This window comes from Phyllobates terribilis, unplaced genomic scaffold (genome assembly GCF_046119375.1).
Source record: "Phyllobates terribilis strain yellow unplaced genomic scaffold, ASM4611937v1 Scaffold_4__5_contigs__length_816908805, whole genome shotgun sequence".
NCBI lineage: Eukaryota > Metazoa > Chordata > Amphibia > Anura > Dendrobatidae > Phyllobates > Phyllobates terribilis.
This window is the reverse complement of record NW_027362764.1, coordinates 748,146,803-748,168,322: the sequence shown is the minus strand read 5'-3', so window position 1 is coordinate 748,168,322 and position 21,520 is coordinate 748,146,803. Positions and strand designations below refer to the sequence as shown.

The 21,520-nt window shown below is 47.0% G+C and overlaps 1 protein-coding gene across 1 annotated transcript; it reads left to right on the top strand.

The window, feature by feature from the left end:
* Positions 1-7,135: 7,135 nt before the first annotated feature.
* On the top strand, positions 7,136-18,520 carry DERL1 (derlin 1). Its single transcript, XM_073679842.1, has 8 exons — positions 7,136-7,428; positions 12,534-12,645; positions 12,795-12,859; positions 14,023-14,049; positions 14,390-14,485; positions 15,777-15,829; positions 16,489-16,599; positions 17,119-18,520. The coding sequence occupies exons 1-8, from the start codon at positions 7,276-7,278 to the stop codon at positions 17,258-17,260; spliced, it is 759 nt and encodes a 252-aa protein (XP_073535943.1). The 5' UTR covers positions 7,136-7,275; the 3' UTR covers positions 17,261-18,520.
* The last annotated feature ends 3,000 nt before the right edge of the window (positions 18,521-21,520 follow it).

Here is a 21,520-nt window from a genome sequence, read left to right as displayed (position 1 = left end):
AGGGAGGAGGGATACTGAAGAATCATCATTCAGGCTAGGAGGGTGGAGACTCAGCAGCAGGGAGGAGGGACACTGAGGAGCCATCATTCAGGCTAGGAGGGTGGAGACTCAGCAGCAGGGAGGATTGTGGGTCGCAGATGGTTTGTCATGACAGCCGGGGGTCAATTGATGATCCCCGTGCTTATCATTACGGAGCCCCTTTGAATCCCTGCCTGTGGCCGGGCTTCAAAGGAGACTGTAATTTCTGCTATATGCAGCGATTCTGTGGCATCACTGTATATAGCACAAGCGTTCAGAAGATCGCATCTTCAAGTCCACGAGGGGGGATAACAAGATCAGTGGAAAGTAAAGACAAAATGTTTTAAAAAAAATATGAAAAAATAAAAAAAAAAAACCTAATATTTCAAATCACCCTCTTTTTTTCCCCATTGAAAATAAAGATCTTAAAAAAAATACACTTGTTATCGCCACGTTCAGAAAAGTCTGATCTATCATAATAATTAACCCGATCGGTAAACACAGTAGATGGAAAAAATTAAGGAATGCCAAAATTACGTTTTATTGATTGCCGCAATTCCACAAAAAAAGGCTGTAACAAGCGATCAAAAAGTCACATCTATCCCAAAATTGTATTAATAAAAACGTTGTTTCGCCCCACAAAAAATAAGCTGTCACACAGCTACATCAGCTGAAAAATAGAAAATGTTACGGGACTTGGAAAAGGACGACACAACCCCCAATTTTTTTTTTTTTTGCAAACTTCTGCTTTTTTTTTCACCACTAAAATAATAAGAAAACTAGACATGCTGGGTATCTCTGTAATTGTACTGATGAGGAGAATCATATTGCCAGGTCATTTTTACCTTAAAAAAATATAAATACAATTCCCAAAAAAACAATGTCTGTGTTTATTTCACAATTTCATTGCACTTGGAATTTTTTTCCCCATTGTCAAGTACACTATGTGGTAAAATGAATGGTGTCAATCAAAAGTACAACTCGTCCTACAAAAAAGAAGCCCTCACATGTCAATTTGGACAGACAAATAAAATACATGGCTCTGGGAAGAATGGGAGGAAAAAACTGAAACATAAAAACAGAAATTGGCAGCGGTGTGAATGTGCGAAGCAGCAGGGAGGAGGGGCAGATATCAATCAGGCTAGGTGGATGGATATTCTGCAGCAGGGAGGAGGGACAATGAGGAGCTGCCAATCAGGCTAGGTGGGTGGAGATTCTGCAGCAGGGAGAAGGGACACTGAGGAGCTGTCAATCAAATTAGGTGGGTGGAGGTTCAGTAGCAGGGAGGAGGGACAATGAGGAGCTGCCAATCAGGCTAGGTGGGTGGAGATTCTGCAGCAGGGAGGAGGGACACTGAGGATCCATCAGTCCAGGTGAGTGGAGATTCAGCAGCACTGAGGAGGGACACTGATGTGCTGCCAATCAAGCTAGGTGGGTGGAGGTTCAGCGGGAAGGACGAGGGACACTGTGGAGATGCCAATCAAGCTAGGTGGGTGGAGGCTCAGCAGCAGGTAGGAGGGACACTGATGATCCATCAGTCCAGGTGAGTGGAGATTCAGCAGCACTGAGGAGGAACACGGAGGAGCTGCCAATCAAGCTAGGTGGTTGGAGATTCTGCAGCAGGGAGAAGGGACACTGAGGAGCTGCCAATCAGGCTAGGTGGGTGGAGATTCTGCAGCAGGGAGGAGGGACATTGAGAAGCCATCAGTCCAGGTGAGTGGAGATTCAGCAGCACTGAGGAGGGACACTGAGGAGCTGCCAATCAAGCTAGGTGGGTGGAGATTCTGCAGCAGGGAGGAGGGACACAGGATCCATCAGTCCAGGTGAGTGGAGATTCAGCAGCACTGAAGAGGGACACTGAGGAGCTGCCAATCAAGCTAGGTGGGTGGAGGTTCAGCAGCAGGGAGGAGGGACACTGGAGCTGCCAATCAGGCTAGGTGGGTGGAGATTCTGCAGCAGGGAGGAGAGACACTGAGGATCCATCAGTCCAGGTGAGTGGAGATTCAGCAGCACTGAAGAGGGACACTGAGGAGCTGCCAATCAAGCTAGGTTGGTGGAGGTTGAACAGCACGGATGAGGGACACTGAGGAGCTGCCAATCAGGCTAGGTGGGGTAAGATTCTGCCTGCAGCAGGGAGGGGGGACACTGAGGAGCCATCAGTCCAGGTGAGTGGAGATTCAGCAGCACTGAGGAGGAACACTGAGGAGCTGCCAATCAAGCTAGGTTGGTGGAGGTTCAACAGCACGGAGGAGGGACACTGAGGAGCTGCCAATCAGGCTAGGTGGGAGGAGATTCTGCAGCAGGGAGGAGGGACACTGATGAGCCATCAGTCCAGGTGAGTGGAGATTCAGGGACACTGAGGAGCTGCCAATCAAGCTAGGTGGGTGGAGGTTCAACAGCACGGAGGAGGGACACTGAGGAGCTGCCAATCAGGCTAGGTGGGTGGAGATTCTGCAGCAGGGAGGAGGGACACTGAGGAGCTATCAGTCCAGGTGAGTGGAGATTCAGCAGCACTGAGGAGGAACACTGAGGAGCTGCCAATCAAGCTAGGTGGGTGGAGGTTCAACAGCAGGGAGGAGGGACACCGAGGAGCTGCCAGTCAGGCTAGTTGGGGGGAGATTCTGCAGCAGGGAGGAGGGACACTGAGGAGCCATCAGTCCAGGTGAGTGTTGATTTAGCAGCACTGAGGAGGGACACTGAGGAGCTGCCAATCAAGCTAGGTGGGTGGAGGTTCAGCAGCAGGGAGGAGGGACACTGAGGAGCTGCCAATCAGGCTAGGTGGGGGGAGATTCTGCAGCAGGGAGGAGGGACACTGAGGAGCCATCAGTCCAGGTGAGTGGAGATTCAGCAGCACTGAAGAGCTGCCAATCAAGCTAGGTGGGTGGAGGTTCAGCAGCAGGGAGGAGGGACACTGAGGAGCTGTCAATTGGACTGCGAGGGTGAAGATTGATTAGAACGTTCATAAGGTATTCTACGTCATTATGACGTGGATTGTAAAAATGAATATAGCAGCCCGTCTATTTTATAATGTCTGCAGTTTGTAGTGTGAAATCTGGTGACAGATTGAGTTGCTTGCAATTTGCAACCTGTGTCCAAAAGTCCAACACATCGGATTTTGTTACAACATTTTACTGCCGCCTCACGTTCACAAACATGATTCACAACTTTGCAGTCAGGGGCATAATGATCGTAGAGGGTGCGACTGAGTCCATACACGAAGGGGGCCCACCGGCGCTATTCAACTAAAATGTACTGCGGTGCAGAGATCCACAGGCTCCCTGCACAACAAAGACTGTACAGGCCAGCAGCTGATATTGGCGGGCATGCTGCTGGTGATGCATGACGTCACTGCCACCGCTCTGTGCTAGCTATGGAGGAAGAAGAGGACGCTGCTCGGTGCAAAAGGCGAGAGGAATTTTTTTTGTGTGTTGCAAAAAAGGAGCCAGAATGGAGGCATTATTACAGGAGGGGGTCGGGATGGGAGGCATTATTACGGTAGTGGGTCGGGATGGGGGGGCGGGCATTATTACAGGAAGGGGCCAGGACGAGGACATTATTACAGGAGGGAGCCAGGATGAGGAACATTATTACAAGAGGGAGCCAGGATGGGAGAAATTATTACAGGAGGGGGCCAGGATGGGGGACATTATTACATGAGGGGGCCAGGATGGGGGAAGTTAAGACAGGAGGGGGCCAGGATGGGGTAAATTATTACTGGATGGGGCCAGGATGAGGAAAATTATTACAGTAGGGGGCCAGGATGGGGTAAATTATTACAGGAAGGGGCCAGGATAGGGGACATTATTACTGGAAGGGGCCAGGTTGGAGGACATTATTACAGAAAGGGAAAAGGATCTGGGACGTTATTACAGGAGGGAGCCAGGAAGGGGACATTAAACTACACAATCCACATGGCTTTCCCTGAAAGGGTTTTTATAAATGGGGTCATATTCCTTGTAAAGCGTGCCTCTATGCTGAAAATAAAAACACTACATTTTAATCTACTCCTACTGAAGAAGAGTTTTCCATCAGAAGTTTCATTAAATGTAACACTACAGGTGTAATCTACCTGGTAGAGTGTGTAACATGTGCTATCCAATATGTTGGTAGCACTACAGGACTTCTTAAGAAACACATCCGGCGACGTTTATCCGATGCGATTAATCCTACAGCTAATAACATCTCAGCAGCATCGAGACATTTTTCTCAAGTGAGATGTCAGTTCTCTAAAATTTTCAGTTATTGAAAAAGTCCATAGACCTGATAGAGTTGGGGATTTAAAAAGGAAAATTCTTAAGAGGGAAACATTTTGGATTTTTAAGTTGCACACTCGAGTCTCACATGGCATGAACACTCGCCAAGATTTGATCCTACAATACAATTAATTTATTGAAGCTTTCTTTCTTTTCCATGCTGTTTATTTTTCACTTTGTATTTTCTTTATATGCATTATCTGATTCTCTAATACAACATACGTTTGACAGACCTTATTGTTTTTTACAATATGGGGTTAAAATGCAGGCTCTTAGCTGAAACGCGTTGGTATCTATATTTTTTCTTGGATGTCTCACGGTGACCAGTATGCTTTTATTTTAACTTTGTTACAATAAAGTAGATTTTTTTTTTACTGTTATATGCAATTTGCCATTGCTGGGGGCTAGGATAGGGAACATTATTACAGGAAGGGGCCAGGGTGGAGGACATTATGACAGGAAGGGAAAAGGATCTGGGGCATTATTACAGGAAGGGAAAAGGATCTTGGACATTATTACAGGAAGGGAAAAGGATCTGGGACATTATTATAGGAAGGGGCCAGGATGGGGGACATTATTACAGGAAGGGGCCACGATGGGGAATATTATTACAGGAAGGGGCCAGGAAGGGGTAAATTATTACAAGAGGGGGCCAGGATGGGGTAAATTATTACAGGAAGGGGCCAGGGTGGAGGACATTATTACAGGAAGGGGCCACGATGGGGAATATTATTACAGGAAGGGGCCAGGAAGGGGGACATTATTACAAAATAGGGGCAAGGATCTGGGAGATTATTACAGGAAGGAACCAAGATGGGTGGTGTCAGTATTAATGAAAGGGGCCAGGATAGGGGACATTATTACACTATTAGGGCAATTATGACAAGATGATATAATTACTGTATGGGGGACAGAAGGAGGAGCATACATTATTAGTTTATAATAGCAAGTGGGGACATTATTACTGTATACGGCTTATTGAGGGTCAATTTTACTGTATGGAGGCCAAAAAGGGGGACACTATTACTATACAATGGGGTTGTATTACTACTATATGGGGTCTAAGAGGAATTTTAGTATTGCATGAGGGCCACAAAAGGGGACATAAGCATTAATACTGTAAGGGGGCATTTCTACTGTGAGTGGGTCCAGTCATGGTGTGATGGTATTTGTCCCCTGTATGTGGTAGTATTCGATCATTATGTGGTGGTAATATGTGGTCTGGTCATGGTGTGGCGGTATTTGTCCCTTGTATGTGGTATTATTTGGTCACTATGTGGTGGTAATATGTGGTCTGGTCATGGTGTGGCGGTATTTGTTCCCTGTATGTGGTATTATTCAGTCATGGTGTGGTGGTATTTGTCACTTGTATGTGGTATTATTTGGTCACTATGTGGTGGTAATATCTGGTCTGGTCATGGTGTGGCGGTATTTGTTCCCTGTATGTGGTATTATTCAGTCATGGTGTGGCGGTATTTGTCTCCTGTATGTGGTATTATTTGGTCACTATGTGGTGATAATATGTGATCTGGTCACAGTGCAGCGGTATTTGTCCCATGTATGTGGTATTTTTCAGTCACTATGTAGTATGGTCACTGTGTAGCGGTATTTTTTCCTTGTATGTGGTATTATTGGTCTTGGTAAGGTGGATTTTCTTCAGTCGCAGGATGGTGGTTATTCTCAGACAGTATGTGGTGATAATATTTGGTCATGGTGTGGCGGTATTTGTGCCCTTTATGTGTTTTATTATTGTATATTAGTTTTGGTCTAGCGGACTTGTTCAGTAACAATATGGTGACCTTTATTATCTGATAACTGTATGACTACTATCTAGAAAATTATATTTTTGCCGTGTTTTCTATAAGATTTATATATTTTATCTGTAGTCTTTTTTTTTTTTTAATGGAAGTGCAAACATTTGTGTCTTTATAGTATCTCAAACGTTACAAGGGCCCAACATCCTGGTGGGGGCCCAGGTCTACATCCTGCACTGCCGCCCTGGACCTGACCCCTTCGGTGGTTCTGCCACATTTACATCAATATTATACTAGTAATTGGCCCCTTGAAGGTCGGGGGCCCTCGGACCTGATCATGTGTATGGGCGACACAGCAGAAGAGGTCAGCACAACGTTACACTGAATTTCAAGTAATTTTTCTTGTCCGTGGGCTGTAAAATAAAGCAAAACAAAGAAAATTGTTGCAAAAAAAAGTGTTTTTACAGTCGCAATGTGTGAACGCAGCCTTAGGGAAGTGCGGAAGGCGTGGGTCACCCTACAGTGACCGAAACTAAGCAGATTAACCCTTCACCACCCTAGACCACCAGGATCATTATCCGTACCCATACGTCTGGCGGGTGCGGAGGCCACACAGAGACCTTCACCAAATATTGCCGTGTGCTGCCACGTCATGTGGTAAGTTACTGTGGCGCGCAGAAAAAGTGGGACCCAGTCGCTAGTCGCGGTGCCTGGCGGTGTCGCACTGTGGTGTTACGCTGCCTCGTAGCCATGTTTTTGCTACGGCCACAGCTGTGGGTGAGGTTGGGCCTGCGGTGACCATGATGTGACCACCGCCTGACATTACCACCATACACCACAATGTGAGGCCTGTGTGAGTAACGCTCATTTTCTAGTTCAGAGAAATCTGAGAAATTAGTGCAAATTTAAATTAAAAAAAAATAATTAAAATACTAATATTATTAATAATAAGAAGAAGAATTATAATAATAATTTAAAAAAAAACTACAACTCCCAGCAGGCCCCGCGCGCCGGGACTTGCAACCAGAAAGCAGCACGTGACTCCTTCGAGCTGATCTCGTCACGTGACGTGTCTGAGGCGCCGGAAACAGCACGTCACTTACCCCCAGAAATCCTGTATTGGGCGTGGTCTGGTGATGGCAGCTGGCCGGAAACGGCGGTGACGTCATACGGCAGGCGAATTCTGAGCGGACACGTCAGTGCTGGGCGCAGGTGCCGGGCCCGGTGTCTCTGCTGCCGCCGTTCTCACCATGTCGGACCTCGGGGACTGGTTCCGGAGCATCCCGCTCATCACCCGGTACTGGTTCGCCAGCTCTATTGCTGTTCCCTTACTAGGGAAGCTCGGCCTTATCAACCCTATGTACCTGATCCTGTGGCCGGAGTATTTCCTGCACAAGTTCCAGGTAATGTCCCCGCCGCTGCCGCCTACAGGGACCTGTAGGAACTACAACTCCCAGCATGCCTCGAGTGAGAGTGGTTGACACCATTGCTCCATACTGTAAGGGTGTCCACTACGGCCCCCCTGCTGTGTGCGGTGGTCATGGTGACTGTGGGCCCCCTCCCTGCTGTGTGCGGTGGTCATGGTGACTGTGGGCCCCCTCCCTGCTGTGTGCGGTGGTCATGGTGACTGTGGGCCCCCTCCCTGCTGTGTGCGGTGGTCATGGTGACTGTGGGCCCCCTCCCTGCTGTGTGCGGTGGTCATGGTGACTGTGGGCCCCCTCCCTGCTGTGTGCGGTGGTCATGGTGACTGTGGGCCCCCTCCCTGCTGTGTGTGGTGGTCATGGTGACTGTGGGCCCCCTCCCTGCTGTGTGCGGTGGTCATGGTGACTGTGGGCCCCCTCCCTGCTGTGTGTGGTGGTCATGGTGACTGTGGGCCCCCTCCCTGCTGTGTGCGGTGGTCATGGTGACTGTGGGCCCCCTCCCTGCTGTGTGCGGTGGTCATGGTGACCGTCCCCCCTCCCTGCTGTGTGTGGTGGTCATGGTGACCGCCCCCTCCTGCTGTGTGCGGTGGTCATGGTGACCGCCCCCTCCTGCTGTGTGCGGTGGTCATGGTGACTGTGGGCCCCCTCCCTGCTGTGTGCGGTGGTCATGGTGACTGTGGGCCCCCTCCCTGCTGTGTGCGGTGGTCATGGTGACCGTCCCCCCTCCCTGCTGTGTGTGGTGGTCATGGTGACCGCCCCCTCCTGCTGTGTGCGGTGGTCATGGTGACCGCCCCCTCCTGCTGTGTGCGGTGGTCATGGTGACTGTGGGCCCCCTCCCTGCTGTGTGCGGTGGTCATGGTGACCGTCCCCCCTCCCTGCTGTGTGCGGTGGTCATGGTGACCGTCCCCCCTCCCTGCTGTGTGTGGTGGTCATGGTGACCGCCCCCTCCTGCTGTGTGCGGTGGTCATGGTGACCGCCCCCTCCTGCTGTGTGCGGTGGTCATGGGGACTGTGGGTCCAACCCCCCCCCCCCCCCTGCTGTGTGCGGTGGTCATGGGGACTGTGGGTCCACCCCCCCCCCCCCCCTGCTGTGTGCGGTGGTCATGGGGACTGTGGGTCCACCCCCCCCCCCCCCCTGCTGTGTGCGGTGGTCATGGGGACTGTGGGTCCACCCCCCCCCCCCCCCCCTGCTGTGTGCGGTGGTCATGGGGACTGTGGGTCCACCCCCCCCCCCCCCCTGCTGTGTGCGGTGGTCATGGGGACTGTGGGTCCACCCCCCCCCCCTGCTGTGTGCGGTGGTCATGGGGACCGCCCCCCCTCCCTGCTGTGTGCGGTGGTCATGGGGACCGCCCCCCCTCCCTGCTGTGTGCGGTGGTCATGGGGACCGCCCCCCCTCCCTGCTGTGTGCGGTGGTCATGGTGACCGCCCCCCCTCCCTGCTGTGTGCGGTGGTCATGGTGACCGCCCCCCCTCCCTGCTGTGTGCGGTGGTCATGGTGACCGCCCCCCCTCCCTGCTGTGTGCGGTGGTCATGGTGACCGCCCCCTCCTGCTGTGTGCGATGGTCATGGTGACTGTGGGTCCACCCCCCCTCCTGCTGTGTGCGGTGGTCATGGTGACTGTGGGTCCACCCCCCCTCCTGCTGTGTGCGGTGGTCATGGTGACTGTGGGTCCACCCCCTGCTGTGTGCGGTGGTCATGGTGACTGTGGGTCCACCCCCTGCTGTGTGCGGTGGTCATGGTGACTGTGGTCCACCCCCTGCTGTGTGCGGTGGTCATGGTGACTGTGGTCCACCCCTCCCCTGCGCTGTGAGTCCGTCCATTGCTTTGCTACTTTGTATCAGTTGATTGGACACATTTGCGGTTTACGTGGAAACATTGTCACATGATCTCATTTAAAGGGTTAATTCCGTCCCCATAAATTTCTCATTTTCAGCTAGTTCTTGTAAATACGTGCAGTTTGAGATTTACTTCTTAACATTTCCAGCCATTCTTGAGATATTATCTCTTTTGTTTTGTTTACAGCTCGTTGCCTTGGAGACCGACCACCGCTGGTAGACTGCAGAACGTGTGCCGTGCCGTGCTGATGAGCTTTTTTGTATACGTCTAGTATGCAGCTTGCACAATGTTTCCTCCTAATCCCGGCAAGTTTCTGCTGCTGCGGTTACAAAGCTAGACAACAGCGGTGGTCGGTCTCCTAGGCAACAAGCTGTAAAGAAATGTGTTGTTAATATCTCAAGAATGGCCACAAATTTAAAGAAACAGTAAATTGCAAAAACGCTTATTTTTACAAGTTCTGTCCGACAATATATCCATCTATGAAGACTGGAATAATTCATTAAAACGCAGCTGTCTCTTCAGATGCCATCTGACCGATAATAGAGACCCGTCAGACTCTGATCGCTGTTGGGCAAACTGCTGATTGCTAAAACGGGGGATAAACACATGACACAGACTGAAGACAGACTCCGCACTTTCTTCCTTTTAGCAATCAATGAGGGTCTCAGCTCCCGGACCACCAGCGGTCAGTCACAGGAGCAGAACTGCTGATATGATGCAGATCATCATGTGACAGATTCCAGCGCTGCTCGACAGACCCCATTGACTTATAGGGTACGGTGGATTACATCGCGGTGTCGGTCATTTTACCGTAAAAAGGTTAAAATATTGCCGGAATTATGATGGAATCTTTGATGGAGCCCCTCATTTGAATAGAGCCTTAAAAGGGGGTGATCCAGGGAATAAAAACGGACAGCAATCTTGTTCCCCTTTGACCATAGGAATTGAGCTCGCTCCATGCATGGCGCTGCTGGCTGCATTGTACAGGTGGCACCTGCCCCTTTATCAGTTGCAATCAGAGGTGGCTCCAGTCACTGCTGTTTAACCACTTAAATGCCACTGACAATTGCTTTCACAGCGTTAATGTGTCGCCATCCTAACCCAGGCATCCGCCGGGGGATGGAGGGGGGCACGGCAGGTGCTTTATGTGTGTATATAAATATATATATATATTATGAGAGCAGGAAAAAAAAAAATATATATATATATGGCTATAGAAAGTAGAGAACGTGCTGCTGCTGACAGGATACAAACATCTAGAATAATTGAGTTTTTAAAGTAACTGATTATTTTTATTTAGGACCTTTTTTTTTCTTTTGATTCTATGGAGCGCCCCTTTATTGGTAACAATATAAACAGGGGGCACCACACAAGTAGACGGACATAACTAGTTGGTATCTCTCCATTTTTATTCTCGGATATGTGTTCATCCAACGCCTTCCCCCCCCCCCCCCCCCCCCTCTCTTAAATTTACATGTCAGGAAGTCAAAGTACAGCCTGTAAGTTACATGAGGACATTGCACCTGCGATGCTTCACTCCGCACCGCTCCCAGGGGGGCGCAGAGCGGCAGGTGATGTGTCACTTACTGTACAATTAAAAAGTCATTTTTATGCTTTCTTTAAAAGAACACAATCATTTAAAAGTAACATTCATAAATGAAATAAACAAAATATTCAGTGGTTTTACAGTACAGTTTTCATTCTGGCCACTAGATGTCAGTCTGGTAGATAACTCTTATCTGTGGAAATAAGACAATGCTTTACAGCTTGTTGCAATGTCAGATAGAATGAAGGGTCTTCTGTAGATGGGGGAAGACTATTTATCCAGACTATAACAGCACTGATGATTTGGGAATGTATTGGTTACCCCTGCCCTCTGAGCTGGACAAGGACATAGTGGTGAAAGTAGTTGTCTAAGTGTCTTGATACATTATAACTGCAATGATAATATTGTAGCAAACTGTCAGGACAGGAAAGTGATTTGTGCTGATGGTGATTAGGATTCTGGATACAAGTGTAACAAACCCTTTCCTGTGACAAATCAGGGTTTTCATTATATGGTGACTTTATCCTAGAATTGGATGTTCAGATAGTCAGCGGTTCTTTCTGATGATGGACATCAATGCAGCAAGCAACATACATCATAGGGAGATCCTGCTGTGACTACTGGGGGTTGGCTTGGGATGTCTTGTGACTTCAAATAAAAATGCTGGGAAGGGTCTACAATCCTACAATAACTGCTGGGGTAAGGGTATTTTCCGACTCTTAAAGATCTGGGGAAGCTGCTATGACTACTGGGGAAATAAGGAAAGACCTGCTGTGATTACTGGGGTAGAGGGGAGCTTCTCCTGTGACTAGTGAGAAAATGGTTGGGGAATACTTCTGACTCTTCAGGTGTGCAAAGGCGGATGAGAATAGTTGGAAAGTAAGTAGACCTGCTGTGATTATTGGGGGTAATAACCTGCAGCCTGCTCTGAATACTGAGGGGAAATAACTGTTGGTGCATGTGGGGAGTTGCTGTGAATACTTGAAACATGGGGAAAGACCTGCTCTGATTACTGGGGTATGAAGGTGAGACTGTAAATACTTGGGGTTGTTGTAGAGACCTCCTCAAAATTAGTTGGGCTGTTCATATTAGGCCGGCTTTGATTACTGGGGGATGCCTCTTAACGGATATGGGGGGGGGGGGCTGTTGTTTCTCTGATTATTGATAAAGTAGTGAGAGATGTTCTGTGATTAATGGGGTACAAGGTGAGACCTGCTGTGACTGCTAGGGGGAGGACTGCTCTGACCCTTAGTGATTTGGGAGTGCTGCTCTGAGTATAAGAAAGTAGGGCGAGACCTACTTTAATTAGTTGGGGTATCAGCGCTAGGCCTGCTTTGACTAATGGGGGTGCCTCTTGAGGGATGTATGGAGAGACATTGTGTGATTAATGGGGTACAGGATGAGATCTGTTGTGACTGCTAGGGGGAGGACGGCACTGATTCTCATGGATGTGGGAACTGCTGTTACTACTGGGGAAATATTGATGGGGGCAGAGCTGAGAGGCCTGCAGTGGGGGACACCATGTTACTGTACTGAGTGGGTGGCTTTATGGGAGCTCTGCTCTGACTACTGGGGGACTGCTTGGGCAGATTGAGTCGCCTGGGCCCTGCAGCTTGGTGTTGGTGGCTTTCCCTGACGCTCGGGGTCCTGGGAGCGATATGTGCGCTGAGGCCTCTCCTATAATCTCTCCCCTCTTTGTTTGCACAGATATGGAGACCGGTCACCGCCACGTTTTATTTCCCGGTCGGACCCGGCTCAGGATTTCTCTACATGGTGAACCTGTATTTCCTGTATCAGTATTCAAGCAGACTGGAAACAGGTAAGGAGCTCTGCACGTGGCACCGGAGCCGTGGTCTGTGAAGCTGGGTTATGGAATTGCTACATAAGCGCTTTTCCTCTATGCCAGTAACCTTGATGCAGGAACTTCATCTAATGTCTTTTCTACGTATTTTCGCTTGTGTCTTCCAGGTGCGTTTGACGGACGACCCGCAGATTATATGTTCATGCTCCTCTTCAACTGGATCTGTATTGTTGTATCCTTTAAAGGCGCAGTACACCATTTGTTTCCGCACACTCGGACGTGTCCTGGGTCATGCATAGGGCTCTGCTTGTAGATGGCCACGTGCTCGGGCGCATGTGGGAAGATATGGAAAGATCTCCATTGTTGGAGCCCCGCGAATCAAACACTGATGGGATATCCCATTGTATGTAGCGGGCAATCTCCACCAATCAAATGCGGCATACACGCTCCTTCCCTGGGGTCACCTCTGTCTGTCATCACTCGCCCGCACTGTACCTGGAAGTGGGGATTGTAAACATGTTATTAAAAACACATTGAGCATTAATCACCCTCCCCTGGTCCAGCGCTGAGTCTCTGACACAATCCTGGTTTGTCTGCAGCGCTCATATAACTTTAATAGCGCTGCAGCCAATCTGTGAGCTCAGCGTCTCATTCTGTTTACACAGGCGGAGCTGCTGAGCTCAGAGATTGGCTGCAGTGCTATTAACCACGCACAGCCCCCCTATATACAGTATGAGTCCCCACATGGCCCCCTGTGTGCAGTGCGGGCCCCCTGTGTGCATACAAATATCCCATACACATGAAAGAGAAAAACCCGCACCATATACTTTCCTCGCTCCCGTTCCCCCGGTGCTCTGCTCCGGTGTCCTGTGCACTCAGCAGCAGCGCGATGAAATGACGTCATCGTGTCAGCTCTCATGCTGATTGGTGGAAGATGGAGCCGACAGCCCCTCCTCCACCAATGTATTCTCAGTTGTCTGCATCCTCAGGATGTGGATAGCGGTGACAGCGGGTGGGGGGCGGCATGCTGCAGACCGTGAGCTGCTTTTTCAGCACTTCGGCTTTCTCTGTCCGCAGGCCGCAGTTTGCAAAGCTCTGGTCTGGAGTTACCACAATACATGGAGGACTGCTGAATGAGTCACCAGGGAATCCCTCAGCGAGCTGCCTCTGGATATCTCTTCTAAGTGCATTTATAACTAAAGTTGGACATTCAGCTGCTCATGTATCAGTAAATGATGCATCGAAGTTAAGTAAATGCCCCAGAGGTGTCACTATCCTTTTAAAGGGGTTTTCTTCTGGTCGGCCTCCTCCCTATCCAGAACAGATTTTATTTAAAAGGGAAGAAACTGATGTCAATTTCTCCAAGCACAATTTTCTTAACATATGCTTTGGTAGATAACGGGTGTAATAATGGACATGCAGGTGAGATCAGAGTCGTATCTTTTAAGAATAATTGTGTATGTGTGTGTGTGTATATAAACACACAATTCTATATAATTAATTGTAAGTATTTTTAATGAGTATTTTTAATTATTTATGTTTTAATTATTTTTTAATGTTTTGCCATACTACTCATCTAATAAAACTAACTTTTTTTTTTTTTTGTAAGTAAAGCATAATTGTTTTTATGGTGATGAGTTCCCGCAAATTTCTTATATACTTTGTGTTTCGGTACCCACTCCCTTTTTTATATAGATCCTCTGCTTGCTGTCAGTAAATGGAAAGCTAAAGTAAAATGTAACTGTCCCTTTTTGTCTTTCAGCTGCTGATGATCCCCCTGATCATGTCCGTCCTGTACGTCTGGTCGCAGCTGAACAGGGATATGATGGTGTCTTTTTGGTTTGGCACAAGATTCAAGGTACGTGGGATGTAGATCTGGGTGCAGGCGGCCATAGAATTAATGATCTGTGTCTGCCTTATGTGGTTTTACAAATGTGATGGTTCTGATTTTTTTCCCCCGGATATTAACCCCTTCCCGGGATTAGGAGATAAGCTTTCTCCATACAGCCAGTGGCATCTTTTTCTAACAGCAGTGATCGGATCCAGCTCCAGTTGCTGCTGTTTAGCCACTGTCAATCTCTGACGGAGGCTTATAAGTGGGGCGGCTGTTTCTGGGGAGGCCATTTCGCACCTCTATATCCTCCACCCACTGTTCCTGCGAGTGCTGATGGGCTGCCATGACAGTATTGCAGGATTTAGTACAAGCAATCAAACAATCGCCATTTCAAGTCCTCCAAGGGGACTAAAATAATAATTAAATTAAAAAAAATAAATATATATATATATATAATATTCCAATGTGAAATTAAATGATAATAAAAAAAAGTAAAGTTAAAGCTTATTTGGAATCTCTGTATCTGATCACCGAAAGATTATTAAATTAACCTTTCTGGTAAAAGGCATAAAGGAAAAAAAAAATCCAAACTCCAGAATTGCTGTTTTGTGATTATCACATCCCTGCTCCCCATCCCAGAAAATGCAACAAAAAGCGATCAAAGCACATAATATGTCTCCAATAAGGTACGAATAAAAACTATGGCTCGCATTGCAACCACAAAAAAAATAAATAAATAAATCTCTGCTCCATCGACAGGCAAAATAAACAATTGCTCGATGTGAGAAAATGGTGACACAAACCAAGTTATTATTTTACAAAGTTCAGAATTTTTCTCAATTAAAACAAAAAAAAAACTTGTTTGGTATCGCCGTAATCATATCGCTTTGGAGAATCACGTTGTCCGAAAAATGTTACTGCACAATGAATGCTCCAAAATGAATTGTTGCAATTCTTTTTTTTTTTTTTTTTTTTTTTTTTCACCATTTCATGAATACAGACCCCAAAATGCAGTGACCCCAGATGACACCCTCTAAATACTGACCCCATAAGCACAGATTCTCCCAGACCACTCAACTAAAAGAAACTTCATTAGAAAATGAGACCCTAGACCCCCCTAAAAATAAAAACAGAACACACTCCTGAAAATGAGATCTTCTAATAAAAAAAAAAAAAACACAACAAAAGTGATCCAACTGGTAGGGGTTAATGTAAAATAACACCATTTTATTGGTGTATATGTTGTGCCCATTAGCCTCTTATATGGTAACGATAGCGACACAAATGCTCACTCTCTCATGTCTCTGTACCTTAGGCGTGCTATCTACCCTGGGTCATACTTGGATTCAACTACATTATTGGAGGATCGTAAGTATTAATACATAGTGCTCTCCTGGTCTGTATAGGAAATTTGTTGTATGTAGACACATTGTTTCTTATCCTAAAGGGAGTTACATCCGGTATTATACTCCAGAGCTGCACTCACTATTCTGCTGGTGCAGTCACTGTGAACATGCATTACATTACTGATCCTGTACTGATCCTGAGTTACCTCCTGTATTATACTCCAGAGCTGCACTCACTATTCTGCTGGTGCAGTCACTGTGTACATACATTACATTACTGATCCTGAGTTACATCCTGTATTATACTCCAGAGCTGCACTCACTATTCTGCTGGTGCAGTCACTGTGAACATACATTACATTACTGATCCTGAGTTACCTCCTGTATTATACTCCAGAGCTGCACTCACTATTCTGATGCAGTCACTGTGTACATACATTACATTACTGATCCTGAGTTACATCCTGTATTATACTCCAGAGCTACATTTACAGTTCTGCAGGCCTCAGAGCTGAAATCTTCCTCCGCCATTCCTCTGCACAGTTTTAACTGATGATTCCTTCACTCCAGACATAAATAATCAGGAGGACTTGTAGTCGGGAATGTCTTATTTGTGAAACGACCATAATGAAGTGCAGCTCCTGGTAACAAGAATCTGTCGTCTTTCCTTCTTTGCTGCAGGATCATCAATGAGCTGATCGGGAATCTAGTCGGACATCTTTACTTCTTCCTAATGTTCAAATATCCAATGGACCTCGGGGGCAGGAGCTTCCTCTCCACACCGCAGTTTTTGTGAGTTAACTCTCTACCTAACTTTCACCAATATTTCAACATTCATTAAATATCAGCTAAAAATGATTGTTCTCCTGAAACTGAATGTAGCAGCGTAATACTTCTTAACCCTTTGGCGTCCCCTATGGGATATATCCGTCCTAATGATCCCGTGAGTACCGACCACTGTACACATGAGATCGCGGAAACCAGACTCCAGCCGCAACTGCAGGAAGCGGAGTTACTGCCGACGTCTGCAGTTTAACCCTTCAGATGCAAAATTAAATTGTGCATCCAAAATTAGGGGCTGTGACATATTGCCACAATTGTCACAAAGTTAGATTGCTGATTATACCGGACGGCACATTCCTACTCTCGTGTGGCGCAGTATGGGAGCGTCATCCCTGATCGCGCCGTCATCCCTTCAGTTTCCGTGCTGTCCAGAGTGTCTGTGATTGACAGCCACATTAATAGCAGGATCAGCTCGGGGGTCGGCAGCCCTGCGTTCTCTGTATCCATCTCGTTTTTTCTTTTTCTCAGATACCGTTGGTTCCCGAGCCGGAGAGGTGGAGTATCAGGATTCGGCGTGCCACCAGCAAGTGCCAGACGGGCAGCAGACGAACAACCAGGAGGCGGGGGACGGCACAACTGGGGTCAAGGATTTCGGTTGGGCGACCAGTGATGTCCCCATGTGATACTGAACTTTTTTTTTTCTTTTTTTAAATCTTTTCTTTATAATTTTATGAACTGTGAACTTTTGCAGAAAATCCAAAAGCTTGGGAGCGAGAGACTGCTGACACGGAACCGCCGCCGCCTCGACTCTGCTGCTTCCATCTACTCTCAAAACTTGTAATCTCCCTGCCAAAAGGGAAGCAACATCAGCAAAGCATCGTTCTTAAGGGGCTTCGATGATTTACATTTGATTACAGATGCTTCACTTGGCGCACAGGACAGACTCACTCCTGTGCGATGCTCTGCAGGCTCCTATGTTAGCAGATGGGACGGACTGCAGATCACAAAACTGATCCTTCCAACGTTAAGGAAGAAGAAAAAAAAAAAACCTTGAGATTTGTTTATTAAAACCGTATTTAATTGGACTCTCTGGTGCCGTCTGTAGAATATGTGGACTGCAGATGATCACCGCCCTGCCATGCAGCAGTTATAGTGTTGATTTTTTTTTCCCCCCTATTTTTCGTGTAGAAAGGAACATCGCAGATGGTGTCAAATATTGATCTTGCCTTATGTTGTATCTTGTCCTCTACTCACATCCAAAGCTGCAGATTCTGATTTTGCTTTGAATCGTTCGGCTTTACTGGCTCTTTGCAGAGCTGTGGATGGATTCCTATGGCACGGCTGTCAGTCGTGACTTGGTGATCATGCATCCTGTCATGTCCAAAGATCACTAAAACTAGAGTCACTATCACCCCTTTCCTGTGCGGCCAAGTTTTTTTTTTTTTTTTTTTTATCTACTTCCAAAAATCTTATCTTTATTTTTCTCCAACTACACTTCAACATAAGGCTGTGTGCACACGTTGCATTTTTTCTGTGCAGTTTTGTTACAAAACTTTATAAAGATTTCCTAGGTCCAGCAAAGTGAATGTGATTCCTGAAGTCTCATGCACACTTTGCTTATTTTTTCCTTGCAGATTTAAATCTGCAGAATGTCAATTCTTTCAGCGCTTTTGCTGCAGATTTCACCCTTACTAATGAGTGTGGGCAAAAATCTGCACCAAAAACGCACTTTTTCCTGCCTAGAGAAGCTGAAATTTCTGCTGAAAATACTTCCCTTGTGAACATACCCTAAAAGGTTTTTTGTTTGCTTTTATTTTTTTTACATTAAGTTGTAGTTTTTAATTTACCAAATACTGTACTCAAATGCTGAAAATAATTTTTGTGGGGTGGAATTGAAAACAATTAAAACCAGCTTTTTTTTTTTATCATTCTTATGTTTTTGTTTTATGGCATCTAACGGTAGGTTATTTTTTTTCCACACGACATTCTTTAGATGAGCATGGCTGAGGCAATACAAAATTTGTTTAGTTTGTTTTAGGGCATGTTCCCACTTTTTTTATTTTTCAGTTCTTCAGCATATTTTTCAAGAACTTCAAAACACAGCAGAAAATCTAACAAATGTGGAGGATGGAGGACTTCAATGGGCCCCCAGTTGCGATGACAATCCATCAAAACATCTTAATTCAGATGGGACCGCTATGGGGTCGGCATCGATGCCACTGCTGCTATTTGCTGCAGCATCTAAATCGCTGAGCCCCAACTGCGGTGACTGTCATAAGACTCAAGAGTTGCCCACCGTAGCGGCTCCTGAGCCCCCTCCGCGCACTAAACATGTGACCTGTCAGGAAGGAGTAGCTTCTGTCCCATAATATGTGATCTTCTGATACCTCGCATTCTACCGAGTAATGGATGTGAATGGAGAATAAGAGGATAAACCCGATAGTGCGGTGTCGTGTGTACTTCGATCAGCAATGACATTGATTATCTCATGCTAATGGCTCCGGTACAGGAGCAGAAAATTAGTCGTCATCCCTTCTTGAGTTTGACATGTCGGAAACTGGAAAAATGAGCGAATGTCAGGATTTGAGACAAATTGTGATGGTTGGATCAGAGCTCGTAAAGCTTTGCTACCAAAAGTGGCTGAGGAAGGGCAACTGGTGACTGGATTGTGCCCAAACCTCATCAGTGTGGGTGGGGAGTGAAGACTAACCTGCCCTGTCTGAACCCACAGAAAAGCTTCTGTAGCAAAAATTGCAGAAACCGTTACTGCAGGATTTGATAGAAAGGTGTCAGAACACGCAGAGTATCGCACCCTGCTGTGTATCGGTCAGCACTGTCCGCAATGGTTAAGGTGCCTACAGTGGACATGTGGGCATCAAATCTGGACCAAGGAGGATTAGAAGGAGGCAGCCTGGTCTGAGGAATCATGTTTTCTTATGTGGTCGGCCGTTGTGCGCGTCACTGACCTTGCAAACAGATGTCCCCTGGATGCAGTATGGGAAGAAGACAAGCCGGCGGTGGCAGTGATTGTGGCATTGTTATGCTGTGAAACCTTGAGTCCTGGCATCATGTGGATGTGACACGAACCACTTATGTAACCATTCTATAGACCAAGTAATCGCTCTTCATGGCAGGATGATGTCCCCTGCCACATTTCAAGAACTGCCCAGGAACATGACAAAGAGATCAAGGTCTCCAAATTTCCAGATCTCAATCCGATTGATCATCTGTGGGACGTGCTGGGAAGACGCGTCCGATCCATGGAGGCCGCGATGATCAACTTACCGGATCTGCTACAAACCTCTTGTATCAGATACCACAGGGCGCCCCCCACAGGTCTTGTGGTATCTGCATCTCTATGGTTAAGGGGCTGTTCAGCGACAGATTATAAGGTTAATGTTCTGGATACTGATATGCAAATGTAGAGCGACGCCAACAACGTTAAGGGGATAAATTAACCATATATATCCACATGCTAAATGTGTGACTGCTGGCAGGGATCCAGCTGGTGAGACCCTTCTCCATCAATTTTGAGAACGAAGGCCCCCCTTTCTCCTTTGTGAATGGGGTAGCAGTGATTCTGTGCCACCATCATTCCTACAGACGGAGTAGCGGTCGCACATGCTCACTACGGCTCTGTTCTGTCACGGGTTTGTCAGAAGTGACAGTTGCCCTGCAGTTGGTTGCAGGAGATTACATTACAGTCACCTTCTTAGAAGCTGTCTCTCTTGGACCCAGCGGCTACCTTCATCTTGCTAATTAACACCCTGGCCTGGGTGTATAAATACCTGCTGTTTGCTAGAGGGAGGTGCAGGTGATACTCACATGACCCCTTGTGAAGGCTTGGAGCTAGTGCAGTACTTCTTCCTCTCTGGTGCTAAGAGGACGTGTGTTCATCTCTCTGAAGTCGACTAAAGCTAAGCTTTCTTCCCTTGTTTGTTCCCCCTGTTTTTATTTGTCAGTGGGGATCGACTAGCGCTCATCCCCTCACTTCCCTAGCCCCAAGGCCAAAAGACAGGGCGAGGTTCCTGTGCGGCGATTGGTGCGGAACCAATAAAGGGACATTAGGGGAGACAGGGTGATATAGGTCACCCTAGGAGGTCTCCACTACCCCCTTTCCCTAGAGTCTGGACCCCTTTTTCCCCTTCCCTTTGTGTTGCACTTAGTCTTTCCTACACCTTGCGTGACATGTTCACTCAGGACATTCGGAGGATCGGTGCGCATAACAATACGGATGGTAAAAAGGGACAAACCGTGTGCAATTCGCGCTGTCACATAAATATGGCACACGACGTAATGTGACTGTGACGGGAAAATTCAAAACCTGACGGATTTTTAGTCGCGTGCAACGTTTGTCAGCTGCGTTGTAATGGAAGTCTTTGTATAACATGTTTCAATCATATGCGGCGGGTTTGGGCTCCTGACACACAGTAAAAGCATTTGATTGAAGCCACCACTAGTGTATGTAAAATCTATATAGATTTAGCTCCCCCTGGTGGTGGCTGCAGGCAGCCACATTCTGATTTACTAGAGCCCCAGGAAATTATATCTGAAATACAGAGAGCTATAGGCACTATATGATGATCTACCCATAAATTAAGCCTATGGCAAATCTGGGTGTGTGCAGACGCCTCATGAAAACCATAGGTCCCTGAATGTCTTTTATTGTACTATGAATATGATGGTATGATTTGTCAGTAAAGGGTTTTTTCCCCAGTTTCATCGAATTATATTTTCGGATAGTTCTTATAAAAAGAAGCATTTTTACAGTTTACGGCTTATTAAAATTTACAACCGTTATTGAGATATTAAAACTTGTTCAGCTCGTTGCCAAGGGGACCGACCACTACTGCTGTCTAGCATATAGGCATTGTAGGATTATGAGATAATGGCGATCCTGATCCTCTTCAAAACACCGCTTACGTGCTCA